The sequence below is a fragment of the Merops nubicus genome, unplaced genomic scaffold (assembly GCF_000691845.1).
Source record: "Merops nubicus isolate BGI_N331 unplaced genomic scaffold, ASM69184v1 scaffold16643, whole genome shotgun sequence".
Lineage (NCBI taxonomy): Eukaryota > Metazoa > Chordata > Aves > Coraciiformes > Meropidae > Merops > Merops nubicus.
Window position 1 is genome coordinate 1,953 of NW_008601096.1, and position 16,023 is coordinate 17,975.

The 16,023-nt window shown below is 44.6% G+C and overlaps 1 protein-coding gene across 1 annotated transcript; it reads left to right on the top strand.

The window, feature by feature from the left end:
- Positions 1 to 205: 205 nt before the first annotated feature.
- On the top strand, positions 206 to 10,588 carry NUFIP2 (nuclear fragile X mental retardation protein interacting protein 2; the record flags this gene model as incomplete). Its single annotated transcript, XM_008937899.1, is given in 4 exon segments — positions 206 to 247; positions 250 to 1,989; positions 9,352 to 9,384; positions 9,976 to 10,588. Coding segments are annotated over 4 exon segments (1,868 nt in total), but the record flags the coding sequence as incomplete, so codon positions are not given.
- Positions 10,589 to 16,023: the final 5,435 nt, after the last annotated feature.

Here is a 16,023-nt window from a genome sequence, read left to right on the forward strand (position 1 = left end):
AGCTGTACATACTTTTGCTTTGTTTTGTTATCTGTACATGACCTTGTCATATGTGAGGGTTTGTAGCTCCTGGTAATTTCTGCTTAACCTTTCTTGCCGTGGCTTCCAGAGAATAAGCATGTGCTTGTGTGTGTCAGAGACTAGATGTTTTTCTATTTTAGAATGTCTGCTTGAGGAAACTGGATACGTTGGGGGCTGATTACAGCTTTCTGCAATCAGAAGTTTAACATTTCACATTCTAATTCTTGCCTTTTGTTTTTTTTGGCTTTCTTTTAGGCTACGGAGAGCTAAATGGTAATGCAGGAGAAAGAGAAGTGTCATTAAAGGGCCTGTCCTCTGATGAAGCCACCACCCCAGGATCCAGAGTACCCAATGGCAGCCAGCAGCTTGTAGACACTAACGTGACCCCAAAGCAGACTGTGAAGGCCGGTGCTTTGGGGAAAGCTGGGATCAAACCCAAGAACTTCATTCAGAAAAATAGTATGGACAAAAAGAATGAGAAGTCCTATGAAAGTAAAGTTCGAGAAAGCCAGTCCTCGGAGAAGCAGGAGGGAGCGTCCATTCCCAACGGTGTGGTAACCAATAATTCTGGCTATATCACCAATGGCTACATAGGCAAAGGGGCTGATAACGATGGTAGTGGCTCCGAGAGTGGATATACTACACCTAAAAAACGGAAGGGCAGGCGCAACAGTGCCAAGGGTTGTGAGAACTTGAATCTAGTACAGGACAAAATAATGCAACAGGAGGTCGGCGCACCAACCTTAAAACAGGAACTTGAGAGTTTCAAGCCTGATTATAGTGAACAAAAGGGGAACCGAATTGAGAATACTAAACCTGTTTGGAAATATGAGGCTGGGGCTGGTGGAGCAGGCCGGGGAAAGCCTGGGCTTGGGGATGTACAGCGAAAAAACTCTGATGCCAAACCTGGGATTAGCAGCAAGAAGTTTGATGACCGGTCCAAAGGGAAACACACATCATCGGCTACGTCTAAAGAGGATTCATGGACCTTATTTAAACCACCCCCAGTTTTTCCAGTGGACAATAGCAGTGCTAAAATTGTTCCTAAAATAAGTTATGCAAGCAAAGTTAAAGAAAACCTCAACAAAGCAGCTCAGACTCCATCCCCATCATCTTCATCGTCTTCGTCATCCGCCGGGGAAGCTCAGGCGCAAACATCAAGTCGACTGTCCCAGGTCCCCATGTCTGCCATGAAGTCTGTTACTTCTGCCAGCTTCTCCAACGGGCCCATCCTGGCAGGGACTGCTGATGGAAGTGCATATTCTCCAGGGACCCAGCCACTGCTCTCCACTGCTGCTAGTACTGTACCATCGACCTCCTCCGAGGCAGCGCCCCAGGACACGAGTACAACTCCAACAGCTCTCGAACAAAAGAAATCTAGCCTTTTTATCTACCCCTCAAATATGCAAACTGTGCTTCTGGGGCCAGGGCAAGTCGATTTCCCATCGCCGGCAAATCAGCAGAACCTGGGAGATATCTTCCAGAATCAGTGGGGCTTGTCTTTCATCAACGAGCCCAGCGCTGGACCCGACACTGTTGTGGGGGAATCTGCAGATAATCAGTTAATGGAAGTGACATTTCAAGGGGAATATCCTGCCACTTTGGTTTCACAGTGTGCTGAAATCATTCCCTCAGGAACTGAACAACCTGTGTTTCCTAAGGCTTATGAGCTGGATAAACGGACTAGCCCTCAAATTCTTAGTGCTATTCTTAAGCCTGGGACTGCTGTTGAGGGTGGTGTCTTAGCTTTGGAGTCGCATCACACAGGTGACCTACAAAAGGCAGACACCAGTAGCCAAGGTGCTTTAGTGTTTCTTTCAAAAGACTATGAAGTAGAGAATCCTCTGGCCTCTCCTACGAACAATTTGCTAGCCTCCGCCAAAGAACAGAGGTACCAGAGAGGCCTAGAAAGGAAAGATAGCTGGGGTTCTTTTGACCTGAGGGCTGCTATTCTATATCACACTAAAGGTAATGGCTTCACTTGCTGCCTAAGGGCATTCGTTTTTTTTAATTTTGGTTTTTAAGTGCAATATTCTAACATGATCTATTCTTTGCAGCAGTTCTGATTTGTGTTATAAAGGAGCTTTTTGCTTGTGTATTTCTAATGGCAGTAACAGTTTGGGAGAGTTCTTGAAATGGTTGTTTAGTGTTGAGGTATTTGTTTCCCTGTTCCTGTGGACAAGGATAAGTGATGTTGCTAGGGAGGATAGTTCACTGGTGGTGTTTACATTTTAATCCCTATGGAACGAGCAGGTCCTCCTAAGCTTATCAGCATTGGAAGGAGTTAAATGTGTAGATTCTCTTGCTCTGTTCAGCTTTACCAGGTGATATTCTGTCACTGAAAGGGCTTCATAATCTGTACTCACACCTCTACTGCCAAAGTGTTGCAGCTTCTCCCCTGGGCAGATCAGACCATGAAATCATGGCTTTGAAGGAAGGAAAAAAATTATTCCTACAGCTTTTCATGGTGTGCTGATTTTATTTTTTTTTTTTTAAGCAACTCCCCCTCCACACACATTTCCCCTGCCCTTCTTGAGTATTATGGCAAGGGCAAGACAAATCTTTGCTTATCAACTCCTCTGTAAGCTGCAGATTGAATTTTCTCCTTGTCTTTGTAGGCCAAATCTTTCAGATGATTTTATTGCTTTCATGGAGTCCTTTGTAGTCCAGCTCTTTTAAAAAAAAAAAAAAAAAGACTGAAATGACTCAAACACCACACAGATGCTTTAAACTGGGAACGAAGAGAGGGAAGCCTGTGGGCTGGCTTGCTTTCTGCTTCAGCCTCAGCTCCAGAGGCTTGGCGGCCTTGTGGCAGCACTTGGCTTTTGGTCCTTGCATGGTATTAACAGGAGCCTGGTTGCCTGTTCCCTTTTGGTGCAGTGCTACTTACCTACCCTTGGTGAACACAGAGGCAGTTCCTTTTTTATTTACTCCCCCTTCCCCCTCTCTGCAGCCCTTTACCCTGAAGGAAAAAGGTGATCATGCATTTTTTCTGTACTGTTCCACATACCTGTGTGGATAGTGTTTTGCTCCCCTCTGCAGAGAGGTTGGTATTTGGTTTGCTTTGGCAAATTTGCTGTGTTTTGACCCAGTGCAAAGTTCTTAGATTGCCTGTTCACAAACTGTACAGCATAGAGAAACTGAGATGCATTCCTTCAGTAATAGCAAGCGTGGTCATTTAAAAATAATAACTCCAAATATTATTTCTAGGTCATCTCACTTTCATGATGTTAACATTTTAAACTCCAGTGTTCTTGAGAACATTGTTCATGTTGATTTTTATCTGGGTCCTTTACCCATCACTCAGTCTATTCCAGTATTAAAACAAGCTTTCCTTCCTCATTTCTTTTTCCTTAGGTCTGCAGCCTAAATCCCAGTTTCCTATCAAAAAATGGGGGTACTGTAAAGCATGGCATGGTGTACATGGGAGGTCCTCAGTAATCCTTTTCTAAGTTTGCATATTTGCCCAGTACTTAAGTTTGTCTCTTTTTGGTTTTGTCAGCCTGAACTTCCTTGTAGGAAAGCCACTCTTCAGCCCCAGCAGACTCATCAGCTCTCCCTTTCTCCCTGGCTGTGAAAGACAGACCCCAGTAAAACAATGGGGAAAACAGGAAAATAAAGAACACTCCCTTCCCATGTCCTCTTAAGGAGGTGTTAGCTTCAAAGTCTGGCTGTGTTTAGCTGCTCTAAACACAGGCGTTAATTACATTCAGTGGCAGGAAGGACACCTAAAGCACTCTTTAAAATACTGTTTTGTGCTCCCTCCATGTGAATGCTCTGGCTTTGAGCATACAGAGCAGTCTCCCCTGCAGTGCCCTGGGGAGTTGAGTTCTGCCACACCAGTCCTTTCTCCAGATTTATTTTTAAGTGTTATCTGCCAACTTCAGGGTGTTACTTAGGGGTGAATGATGATGGATGTTTCTAATCAGTGTTGTTGTTAATGCAGTGATGGGGTGCTCCAAACAGCTTGAGTTTGTCTTTCTCCTACTTAGTCTTCAGATGCTATTGCTGATTTACAAAGCAGGACATCAGTCCAGGTCTTAATACATCTTCTGTGATGGTGTTGGGTGCTGCACTTGCATATGTATTCAGGTCCCTTGGGTGAGCTGGGTTTTGGGTTATTTGGTAGGAACAGCACCTTCCTTTGCCCCACACAAGTGAAAGATGCTGTCTCCTCTTCTTGGCTGTGCTTCTGCAACCAGAGCTCTGCTGGTGAGCTCCTGTGGTACAGCATGCTGCAAAAAGTGCAGAAAATGCAGCTGCCAGGGTGTGTTTGTAGGGCAGCAGTGTAGTAGTTAATTCCCACACCATTCTCTGTTTATCTTGGGCTGTTTTCCTCAGGTCCTACCTCTAGCCAGCCAGTTCCTCTGCAGTAGGAAAGAAATTATTTCACTCATTTTTCACAAGCTGCCTTCCCCTCCTCCCTGCTTGCCTGGGAGAGCATGCAGCTTTGCCTGGGTCGGTGTTTGGGTGTCCTGGGCAGTTGGATCCTCAGATTGTTTGATTTTGATTTCAAGAGGAGGTTGAACTTCTCCCTGTTCAGATTGATCTGTTTGCTTTTGAGCAAAATCTCAATAGTTTGGTCTTCAAATCTGCCCTGCCTCTGGGGTTATGGGCACAAAGAGAAACAATTGTGAGGCAAGGACAGGGGTGAGTGCGGAGCTGGGGGGTCCTGGTGCATTTCCTTTCTTGAGCTCCTCCATATGCAAGGTACCTGTGGTGCAAGGATGATGCTCTGGATGTTGCATTGAGGAATGGGCTCTAGCAGGAGTGGTTGCAGTGTTTCAACCAGTCTGTCACAAGCTTGGACTTTGTTTTGCATTGTTTGTGTCTGTATCTCAGACCACGTTATGTGGATCCTCATCTTGGGCTGTAAATAGGCTATGGGACAGCCTCCAGCTTACTCGGGAGCTTTGTTCCAGCAAACCAGGCTTTCCTTTGTGTGGCTTGGCCAGTGACTGCAAGGGGCAGAAAGACTTTTTCTTGTCAAAGGGCAGAAGGACTCCCTTGATCATCTGATGTGCTTGACTGTAAAACAGGATCCTTCAAGGCAGCTGCCTTCACTGCCAGCACGTGCCGCTCCGCGGTTGTGGCGCTGCCCTGAAACACTCACAGGTGACAGACCTAATTTAGCAAGGTAGAGCTGATTTAGTTGAACACTGGGGGCCTACTGCTTCTGCAGTTGGAGACAGGGACAGTAGCTCAATAGAGGAGCCTGGAAAGACCAGGAAGGAGTGATGGTCTAGCTTAGGGATGTCATCCCTGTCTAGGTTAGAACCAGACCTCTTCCTCAGTGCAGCATCACCAAAGTCCTCATCTTTTTCAGGTAAAACTGGCCCTTGCAGATTTTTTTTTTATCCTTCAGAAGAGGATGCTGGATCCATCCTGTCAAGACACATGGATGAAGCTTTTCATAGTGGAGTAACTGTCCACGCTTTGCAGAATTCTGTTGGGTTTGGGCAGTTGCAGTCCTCCAGCCAGGCCAGCTGTCGCTGACACCGGGGTCTGCATGGCAGGCTTTGTGGTGGGAAGCTCAGCAGTTCACTAGTCCATAGCTACAAGGCAAATAGAGTTCTTCAGTTCAGTTGCACAGTAGCAAAGACCACACAGATGGAGGAGAGGAAGCTGCTGAGTCCTCTCTCCTGTCTTGCCCCTCGGTTTCTGCTTGTGCCACTGCTTTGTTCCTTCCCGGCACCTGGGCTGCAGCAGCATCTCCGCTCGCGTGAGGAAGCAGAGGAGCAGCATGGAAAATAGAGCAAGGCAGCGTGGGCCAGCCAGGAGTGGCATTTGCTGGAATGGTGAACTGGGTCAGAAGAAATAGCAGAGCTGTGAATTCAGCAATTTTCATCCTTTACATCAGGAGAGTTAAAAAAAAAAGCTTTGGTTTCCCATCCCCCTTGGTGGGAAGGGGTTAGATCTCAGGCTGTGGCTTATGGTCTTGTGGGGCCTGAGCTGTAGGGCAAAAGCTGATTTAATTTTTCAAATCTCTGCTTTTTCCAGTTGTCAGGATGTATTCCGTACAGCCGTGAGTCTCCACAGCTTTGAATTTTTAGCCTTTGCTTTGTTTCTGGGGCAGTCCCCTAACTGAATCACTGTCCTGCAGGTAGAATCAGAAAAATCAGGCAAGAATGGTCTGTCCCTCTTTTTTTTTTTTTAGTGCATCATTTTAGGGACTATTGTCAGTTTATATGTTAGATTTGTAGGAACAAAGAGCTGGTACCGTGGCATTGTGCAGACACTTCTGTTTGCAGGGGTGGCCTCTCTAGCAAGGAAAATGTGTGAAAGTGTCTCTCTTAACAAGTTATCACAGAAAGACTTCTCTCTCCTCCAAGGTTATGTATCAGTCCTGCTGTAAAGTTTATTGACCTATGAGGAATCTCAGTGCAATTCACCAGAGCCCACCTTAGTCTGTTCCTGACATCAAAGCCTTCCTCCCCTGACCCTTTGTTTTGGTGATAGTCCTCCAGAAAGTAGTTCCTCTCCTTGGAGCTCATTAGGTGGATGTAGCTGGGGCTGTCTGCCCTGGGCAGTTCCTCAGGAAATCATGAGCCAGAGGCCAGCTAACTGTAAAAAATCCTGGAAACCATGAGTTTGGAAGGGGCACAGAAGGTGACCTAGTTCTGCCCCTGGCTTGGAGTAGGGCTGACTTTGAGGCCAGGTTGTGCAAGGCTTTGCTGATGGCTTTTTCTCTAGCCAGGCTGGAGTCTGCTGAGAAGGAAGCGTGACATTTCCCTGCCCATGTGCCCTGTTTTGGGAAATGGTGTCTGTTGGTCAGGTCTTGGTCACCTTCTGCTTTGGAAAGCAGCAACACTAGGGTTTGGGTCAATATCTGTGAGAGGTGGACTCAGGCTCATGGTGAGACCCATTTTCCTATGCAGGGGTGAGCAACTGTAAGAGTCCTTGCACAAACTCACCCTGGAATCTTTATCTGGGGAAAACAGACTCAAGAAAAGACCTCCCTGAGCCCAGGGAAGGGGGCTGAAAGCAGGCCTGGGGTCTCTTAGATGGACAGTTCATGGGGGCTACCTTTTCTTACACCCTGCATCCCTGTGCTCACTGCTGTGGTTAGTTGGAGCAGTGATAGCTCTGCTGAGCTGCCTGTCCATCCAAGTTGGTCACTGAGGTCTGTCCAGCCACTGTGATAGTGGTCATGGCACTTGTCACAGCACCTTGTGACAGTCATAGGTGACTACAGCCTACAACCAATCCAGAACTGGGAGGAAAACTCACTCTAATGTGTTAGCAAGTAAAGCAGAATAAATCATAAATCTAAATATTGAAGAAAAACCTTTTTTTTTAATTAGTTTGTGTCACAGTAAGCCCAAGACTTCCCCCCCTGAAGTCGTTTCAGTAGGTAAATGTGGATAATCTGTTATCCCCTATGTGCTGCTGTCCAGGTAGAGAAGAAGGCCTTGCTCTTCTGTTCTGATGGGAGACAATATGCAGTAGCAGTCAATGTCAATCCAGTTTGCCAGTGGTCTTTGTTTGGCTTTGTCAGGCTGAGCATCTGCCAACCAAGGTGTCCAAGTGTTTGGTATTTACAGGACACTTGACACCACCCTCTCTCCTACCTCTCCTTCTGAAGAAATGGAAGGAAGATTGAGCTCTGAAAAGGTTGTGGACTTTGGGTTTTGGATTGTTGGGGTTTTTTTTAAGCAGAATTTTGACAATTTAAGAGTGGTTTTGGTATGTTTTCTATAGTATCTCACTGCCTGTCTTATTGTCAGGCACATCTTAATCCAAGCAGGTTACATTATTGTGGTGTCCAGTGAAGTTGGGACCAAAAGAGTGCGAAAGAAAGCTGTTAAAATAGGTGATGTTCTTTAGCCGTTGGCAAATGATGCAGCTAACTTCACTGAATGGAAAACTAGCTCTGCTGGAGGTAATTTTAGTAGCTGGTTCATTTTACTTCTGGGGAATCTGCATCAGGCAGATGAGGGAGGTTAGTCCCGTGCCAGGTTGCTGGTATCCCAGGGGTGCTGCAGACTGGGTACTGTTCCCAGATCATTTAGAGTTCCCCCAATGAAAGTGCAAAATATTGCTGTTGTTATCATGATGCAAAAATAACAGACCTCATAAAATTTTGTAGGGGCCTTCCTTACAAAAGACTTTATTGTGCAGGGAGGACTGGCCATATTTATTTGCATGCAATTTCCTGCCCTGGGGAGCTTCAGACTGGCAGACAAAGGACAAATGCAGGGCTGGAGAAGGGACTTGAACATGCAGGGATTGATGGAGGTGACACTTGGCACACATCGTGCTGAGGCCATGACTTTTGTAGGGCTTTTTTCTTCCTTTCCCATGCCAGTTAGTTTACTTATTGTCCTGCTCTGTGCTTTACTGCACATACTGTGTAGCTGCTTTAATCCACTGCCATTCTCCATTCCTAGTCCCTCCCAAGGTCCTACAAGTAGGGAGACTTGAAAGTTTATTCTTGCAGGTTGTGTTCCTACTGAACACTCCTTTTCGATAATTTTGTCTCTTAAACTTGGGTGCAGGGTACAGTTGATGTCTCTTTACTCTTGCACACAAAATTCCAACTTAATAGTGGCTAAATGTGGTCAATTTGAGTGGATCTTTAAAGATGTGACTTAATTTCTTGGATGTTTTAAAGGGGAGAGCTTTCTTTTTCTTAATGTGAATGAAAAGAGCATTTGACTTTGCTGTTACTTTGTAGGTAAACAAAACGTGTTCCTTCAGTGAGAATTAGGGAGGGTTTGTTTGTCTTTAGCCCACAACAGAGGTAAATTTGGGAAAGAACTGCAAGCCAAGCTCGCAGGCGGGTGTCTCGAGCATTGCCCCTTGCTCATGGATGATACGTTGGCAGTGGTTTTGCAGCAGTGTTAGCAGGATAGTCTGTGCATGGTGTGTTTCAGCAGATGCATGCTGTGAACCATGAGAAACTTGCCTTGTCCAGTGGTTCTAATTTCACACACACTAAGTGTCAGCTTGTAAAAACCATCTCTCCAGGCTGCTCGTTGGGGCTGGGATGTGTGAAGCAGCGTTGGAGTCGAGAGTAGTAGAGCCTGAAGTTAGGTTGTGATTTGTAGGGGCAGAGAATGGTGATGACATTTCTGATGCTCAGTTTGGCCATCTGACACTTCAGACCACATTACAGCCACCTCTCTGCATTTTATTGCTGGATCATTCACATTAAGTTTGTGCAGTCCCATGGGCTGGGTTGGGGCTGGTTGGGGTGGGCTTTGACAGCCTCAGCACAACTGCTGTGGTGTTGTGCTACTCTCTGAAAACTAAAGTATGTTTGGAGTTGTATTTGATGGAAGCATCAAGCTGCATAGTAACGATGGTCTTCTCATTTTGCCTCCACAGAAATGGAAATGGTTTGGAATTTGCAGAAGCAAGGTAAGGATGCTGGAAAGAATAAATAAACCAAATTGCTCTGTCCAGGTCTGTCTGTTGGGATGGGTGACAAGAGCAGATTGCCTTGGTGTCTGGAGATGCCTGAGTGTAGTTCTTCAGAGCCTGCTGTTTGTAATCTGGGTTTATCTGTGTTTTGGATCATTAAAAGTCAGAACAATAAGCTTTACCATAATGCTGGGTTGTTCAGAGAGAAGCAGAGTCTCTAAAAGAGCAATAAAAACAGTGTTAAATTAGATTTAATGAGTCTTCCTTATGTGCATACAAAATTGCTTTCTATTTCTGGTGTTGGGTGTCACACCCAAGAATAAGTTTTAAATTCTGGTGTAGCCCACAGTTCACCCTTGAAGATGTGTGTTAGCTTGTGGGAGGAGCTGTGTGTGGAGAGTCATGTGCTGCTGCCCAGGGTGTACTGTGGGTCAGCCGGGGCTCCTGGGCACACCTTCAGGAGGGGCTGTCACAGGGGGTCCTACAGAAACATTCAAGACTGAGAACCTTGCAGATCTCTTGTGAGTGTTTCAGCAACGGGTCCTGAAAGTAGCTTGTCAACAACTTAGGGTTTTGCTTTCTTTCCAGATCCCAAAAGGATAATCACTTACGATGAAGCCATGGATCGCCCGGATCAATGAAGGTAGCAAGACAAGACTGCCTGTTATAACCTTTCTGCAGCATTTGTGCTGTTCGTGGGGGACAAAAGGCTTTTATGCTCCTTCTAAATCTTCAGTGCAGCAGAGGAACCATAACTAGAATCACAGGATAATATATACAAATATATATATAGTTATTTAAAAATGGCAACTGAAAGTAATTAGACTTCTTAAGGAATCTGAAAATATATTTCAACGAGACTACACACGTGATTATTTAATCTCCGGTACTGAATAGATTTTTTTTTCTCGTTTTTGTTTTGTTTTTGTTTAAAGAGTGAATGCAAGTGATTAACGAATACAGACTCAATTTACAAGCCCGGTTCTAAAGTTCCTGCTGTCGTCTACGTGGGCCACAGCAACCCACTGGAGAGGCATTTCCACTTGACAAGGTTTCTGTTTCTTGTTCTGTGACTGTAGTGACACACTAATCACAGGGAAATCAGGATGATTCACCATCCTTCATCTCCCCTTGCCCTTCCACCTCCCCTATTTGGTTTCTTTTTTTTCTGTTTTTGTTTTGTTTTTTCCACTGAATGCTGGAGAAACGCCTTGAAGTTTGCAGAGTTTCTTTTTTTTTTCCAGAGAATTATAATCGGCATGTTTTTGCCAGGAGTAAAGCAGCAAATCCTATGCTGGGGATATTGTCTTAAAGCATCATTCTTCTGGGGGAAAGATGGTAATACTGCAGTTCTAGGATGCATGGTGAAGTCACACTGTTGACCTGGCTCCGGTTACAAGTTGGACTATTGAAACTGAAGAGTTATTTCATTTTTAAAGACAACATGCAAAAATAAGCAATCTGTTTAGGCGTTTAATATGGAGAGGAAAAAAAAAAGGAAAAAAAAAATACAAAAAACCCACTGTTCCCACAGTTTAATGCCATTGTATTACTGGGAGCAAAAAAAAAAAAAAGTATCTTCTGCTTTCAACTGTAGGTGCTTCATATCTGCTCTGTCTGTGTCCTAACACTAAATATGCTGGATTTTTTTTCCCATTTTCATTGGAAAACTGAAGAGGAATTGACTTCTGCTAACTTTCACCCTTCTGCAATGATTTTTTTCTCTTTAAAAAAAAAAAAAAGAAAAAAATAAAAAAAAAAGAAAAAAAAGAAAAAAAAAAAAATGGGAATTTGAATCCTTTTCAATTTGTCCATAGAATGCCAGTGGCTGGGCTTCCTGCACCTGCCCCTTGGAAATGCTCTTTTATATTTTAATGCAGTCTGTGTATTTCCGGGCTCTGCTTCTAATTATCTCTTAATAAAAGTATATTTTATTACAAAAAAAATGGAGGACTTAGGAATCAAAATAATAATATAAAAATAATTTAAAAAATCAAAAGAAAAACCCCAAGGAAAGGCAACTCTCCTGGCAGTGGTGGAGAAGCAGAGAGCAGCCCCTGCTGTGTGACCCGCTCTGTCCCATTGCAGCCCGTGTAGCGCGTCCACATTGTCTTGGGGTCAGGTAGTTCTGGGTTGTTGTAAAAGGTGGAAAGTTCACAGGGTCTGGTACAAAAGCAAGCAATGAATGAAGCAAAAATGGGATTTCTGACCCACCCAAGCTCGACACCCAGTGTTCAGCGTGGGTGTTTGTGGCCCAATACTGGTTCATGGATGTCTGGGTGTCAAGGTCAGCAGCAGTTGGTGTCTCCTAACTTTATACTGGACCCTATGGGGCATTACAGGAAGCAGATCAGCTCAAAACTTTTGCCTACCCCTTGTGCTTAGATTTATCCAAGGTTTTTTTTTGTTAATTAGGAGTATGTAGCATGTGGTTTTTCTAATTGTCTTTATTCTTTTAATAAGATTGTTCCTGAATGAGACGCTTAAATTCATGGTGGGGCAATGAAACTTAACTCTGTACCTTTTGTAAGATTGCTAGCTTTCTGCCATGCTTAGTTTTAAAAGTTTGACTATGGATTGCCTACTCCATTTTATGTATTAAAATACTATATAGTATAATACTGTAGTGTAATACTATATAGTAATCATGTATCGTATCAGTCCAGGTTCAGAAATGTGTGGTTGGCCAGTTGCAAATCGTTCTGTTTCACCTATAAACTGTACCACCTTTGCAGGTGTGTGTTACTTTCAGATGTATGACATGTTTACAGATGTGCCCAACATCTAGTCCTCCGACGTTCCTATTTTTAATTCTGTTGAGTCTCCCAACTGCTTGCCAAAAGTCGGAATCGCCTCCAACTCTGTTGCGGAAGAGCTGGAGCCTTCCTGAGCTTTAAAGTGTTGAACAAACTGGATGGTGGGACTGGGAAAATTGAAGTGGAAGAAATGTTCTTTATTTTATTACTATTAATCATTTTCAGAATGTTGAAGGCTAATAGCAAAATTTCCAGTTTGTTTTACTGGCTTTAAGGCTCTGCTGTGTATTTATTTGCCTTGTGTAGTCACTTGTCGCCTTAAGGGCTGGGTTCCATAAAAAAAAAAAAAAAGGGAAAAAAAAAAAGAAAAAAAAAATTACAAAAACAAGCCTTGTTTTGCTTCCCTGGGGTCTGTGCTGTCCTGGTTGTCCCCCCCACCCCATCCCCAGCTCAGCTCTCTGGGCTGGTGCAACGCAGAAGTGGCACAGCAGTAACCCTGTGCTGAGTCTGACCCTGCGCCCGCAGAAAGATCCCACTCTTGCTGAGTATTTGAGGACACTCATCTTGGCTTAGTCCATCATCTTGGCCTAGTCCAGTCTGTCTTCTAAATAGTGAAAGAAGTGCTGAAAGGAGCACGGTTAAGCAATGGGTTGGGTTTTTTTTTCCCCAGTGTTCATCCCTGCTGCTTCCTCGCTGCACGTGGCCGCTTGTTGGCGGGACCCATCCACAAAACACCCTTTGCAGCTTCTCTGCTGTACTTCTGACCATCCTCTCTTCAAATGTTTCTCTGTCTGTCTGTCTTCATGAGCTTCACGGCGTGTGCTCAGCGCTAAGCAGTTAGGAAATCCTCTCTCTGAGCTCCTGTAGCTTCGGCTTGCCGGCACAGGCTGTATTTCTGGGATAGGCTGTTGCCTAGAGCCAGGCAGGACCGTGGAAGAAACTTCCTTGTGCTGTCGTGTAACTCGCCCTGTCACTGTCTGCAGTTCTGAAGTCCTCACACAATTCTTTACTGAGCACTTATTAAAAATATCTTAAGATTTAATCTGTTTTCTGATTATTTTTGTGTAAACTTATTAAAAAAAAAAAAAAACACAACTGAAATTGAGCTGTGACTAATTTAGCACATTTAAATAATGCTAAGGTGTTACTGATAAGTCTCATGTTTTGTTTTTTTGTTTGACTCAGAGTATTAGTACTGTAGCATAAACCAAATAGGGCCTGGGAAGGGGTGCAGCAGCCTCCTCCCAGGCCGGGCCCCGAGGGTGGGTGTCTGTGGGGTGAGGAGCTGGCGGTGCGTGTGCGAGCATCTTCCTGCGTGAGGGGAGCGAGCGAGCGTGTATTTATTTGTGCCATGGTTTTCATTACACTGAGTGAGTTTTAAGACAAAAAACCTTAAATACTTGTAGTATTGGAAAGTGGCACTAAGGTTGAGATCATGACCTATTTTTTTATTAGCTATGAAGATACTAATTCAGGTTAAGGCTTCTCTCCCATTTCTGTTCCTGTCGTGGATCTGATGAGTCTTTCTCCTCCGGTTCCCTTGCCAGGCTGTCTGTCTGTCAGAATAAGGATTCCAGCACGGGCAGGGGCTGTCTCCTTTCTCCTCTGCTCCTTCCCCACTTGCTCCTCCTCTGCTGTGTGTCTCTTGTACAGGGTCTCATGTTGTGAAGGCCGAGATATGGACCGCCAACCAGATCCAGCATGGGATCTGCTTGCTCTGTAGTGGATCAGGGAGTGTTTCGTCCGCTTTGAGAGATGATTCAAAAGCTGCTCCGTGCTCCTGTGACAGTGGTTTGGGGACCCTCACCCTCTCTGCTCCCTCCCGCTCCACCTGTCTGGTGGATTGGCAGCACAGTGACTTTTGAGGTTTAATTGGAGTGTGGTTTTGGTTTTAACTCACCTTGGTGGTCCATGGAACCCATTTTCATTGTTAGAAATCTCTCCTCTCTTTGACAATGTGAGTAGCTCCAGGGCATGGATTCTGTCACTAACCCACTACAAACCCTTGCTGTTTCTGAAACAAATCTTGCTGTTTGCCTTTCATAGCACCTGTGAAATTCTTTGAAAGGTGGGGTAAAAAAAGCCAATTCTCATTAAGTTGTGAGTATGCCAGCTATTTGGCAGCTGGGAGCAGGTGGCAGGGTGAACTGGTGAACTAAATCAAAAGGAAAATTGCTTTTCCTGCTAGGAAAAAAAAAGAAAAAGCAGGATGGAAGTTGTCCTCTTTGTTGTGTGTGTAGTTAGTGCTTTTCACCTTCGTGAGAGTGTCACTGCAGCGCGATAGCATCCTTTGCAGAATCGGCCAGTGGGTGACCTCAGGGACATCTGGGAGCGATGGCATTCACAGACAGGTTTCAGAACTGATGGTAGTTTTCCTGGTTTTGCTCTTGATTCAGCATTTTCAGTAAATTGCTATAGTGTCTGAAGCTTTCAGGAGTCTCATCCCTAGAAGATTTTTCCGTCCATCTGTAATGATTTGTTTTCTTTACAGAGGCTGTTTACAAGGGAGATGGTCATGGTCAGGAGGGGAGAGAGCAGGGCTACACGTAACTTAAAGCTGCTGCACATTTTTGTGCCGGTGTGTAGGGCAGGAGGAGGGGTGGAGCAGTGCTAACGTGCTGCAGTAGCCAAAACAGCTGGAGTCATTCTAGCTTGGGCCACTGCAAGAGTGTTTTTTCCATGCGACAAAGCCCGAGCGGCTGAGGAGCAGGAACCTGGTCTGGTGCAAAGGAACAGGAGATCTGGGTCCACACTGCTGGACACGCTGCCTTCCAGAGATCACAGAGCTTTAGACATTTGCACAATCCGTGTTACACCACGGGGTAGGGTTGGCTCCCTTGTGTCTCACTGGAGACGCTCAGAAGCAGCCGCGTCTCTCAGCCGTGTGACGCCGGAGCGGCGGTGGGGCAGGGACAGGAGAGCTCCACGGTGGCCCTGCTGGGCTGCTCGCTGTCCTGGGACGGGGCAAATGTCACACCCATGCTTTCACCAGGGGGTGCTGAGCTGGATTTATCTTGACTGTTAATCAGAAAGCTTCGTATAACGTGTTCAGAGCTCTAAAGCCATTTTGTAAGACAGCAGTATCCCTTTTCTACAGCCTTATTAATGAGTAGAGTATCTTTAAAAAGAAGAAAAAAAAATTCCTTTCTTTCTGTGGTATGAAACTTGTGTACTGCAAACATATGAATGTTTAGCAAAAACACAACAGTTTTCTTAAAAAAAAACAAACAAAAAACCCAAAAAAAAAACCAAACCTGTCTGCTTTCCATATGGTCTTTCCTCAGGTGCTAAATAAAGGTTCCAAAAATGGATACTGCTTTAGGAGTTTCTGCTTTATTCTTAAAATACATATTTTTTTGCTTAGGTGTTGTAAAGATATTTTAACAAGAATGTTTTTTTAATGTAAATAAGATTGTGTCTTGAATTTTTCGTTTTATCTCCTTTTTGTCTATATTGAATAGTCTAATTTTCATTTGATCCTTTTGAGAAGGACCCTCTTATGACCTTCCTTGAAGACATTTCATTAAGTGTTGCTGCATTTAACGAACGAATCTACAACTGTTCATTGTCTTGGATTAATGCTGCTGCTGTCCTAAGTAACCCTGAAAATCAAGAATGTGTGATGCACTTTTTGTTTGTTTTACATGACCGTGTAGTTCCTCTGCGGATAGTTGAACCCTCCTGTAACACAGCCACTAACTCTGCGGGTAGCACAGGAACAGGGGGAGCTGGGTGTAGGAGAGGGGGGTACCTGGTTTTGGTGCTGACCTACAGGAATTTCTATGCAAACGCAAGCAAAGGAGAACCCTTAACTCGAGAGAACACTGTGCATTTATTTCTTTTTTTTTTTTTTTCCCCTCCTTCCTTTTCTGAAGCTGCT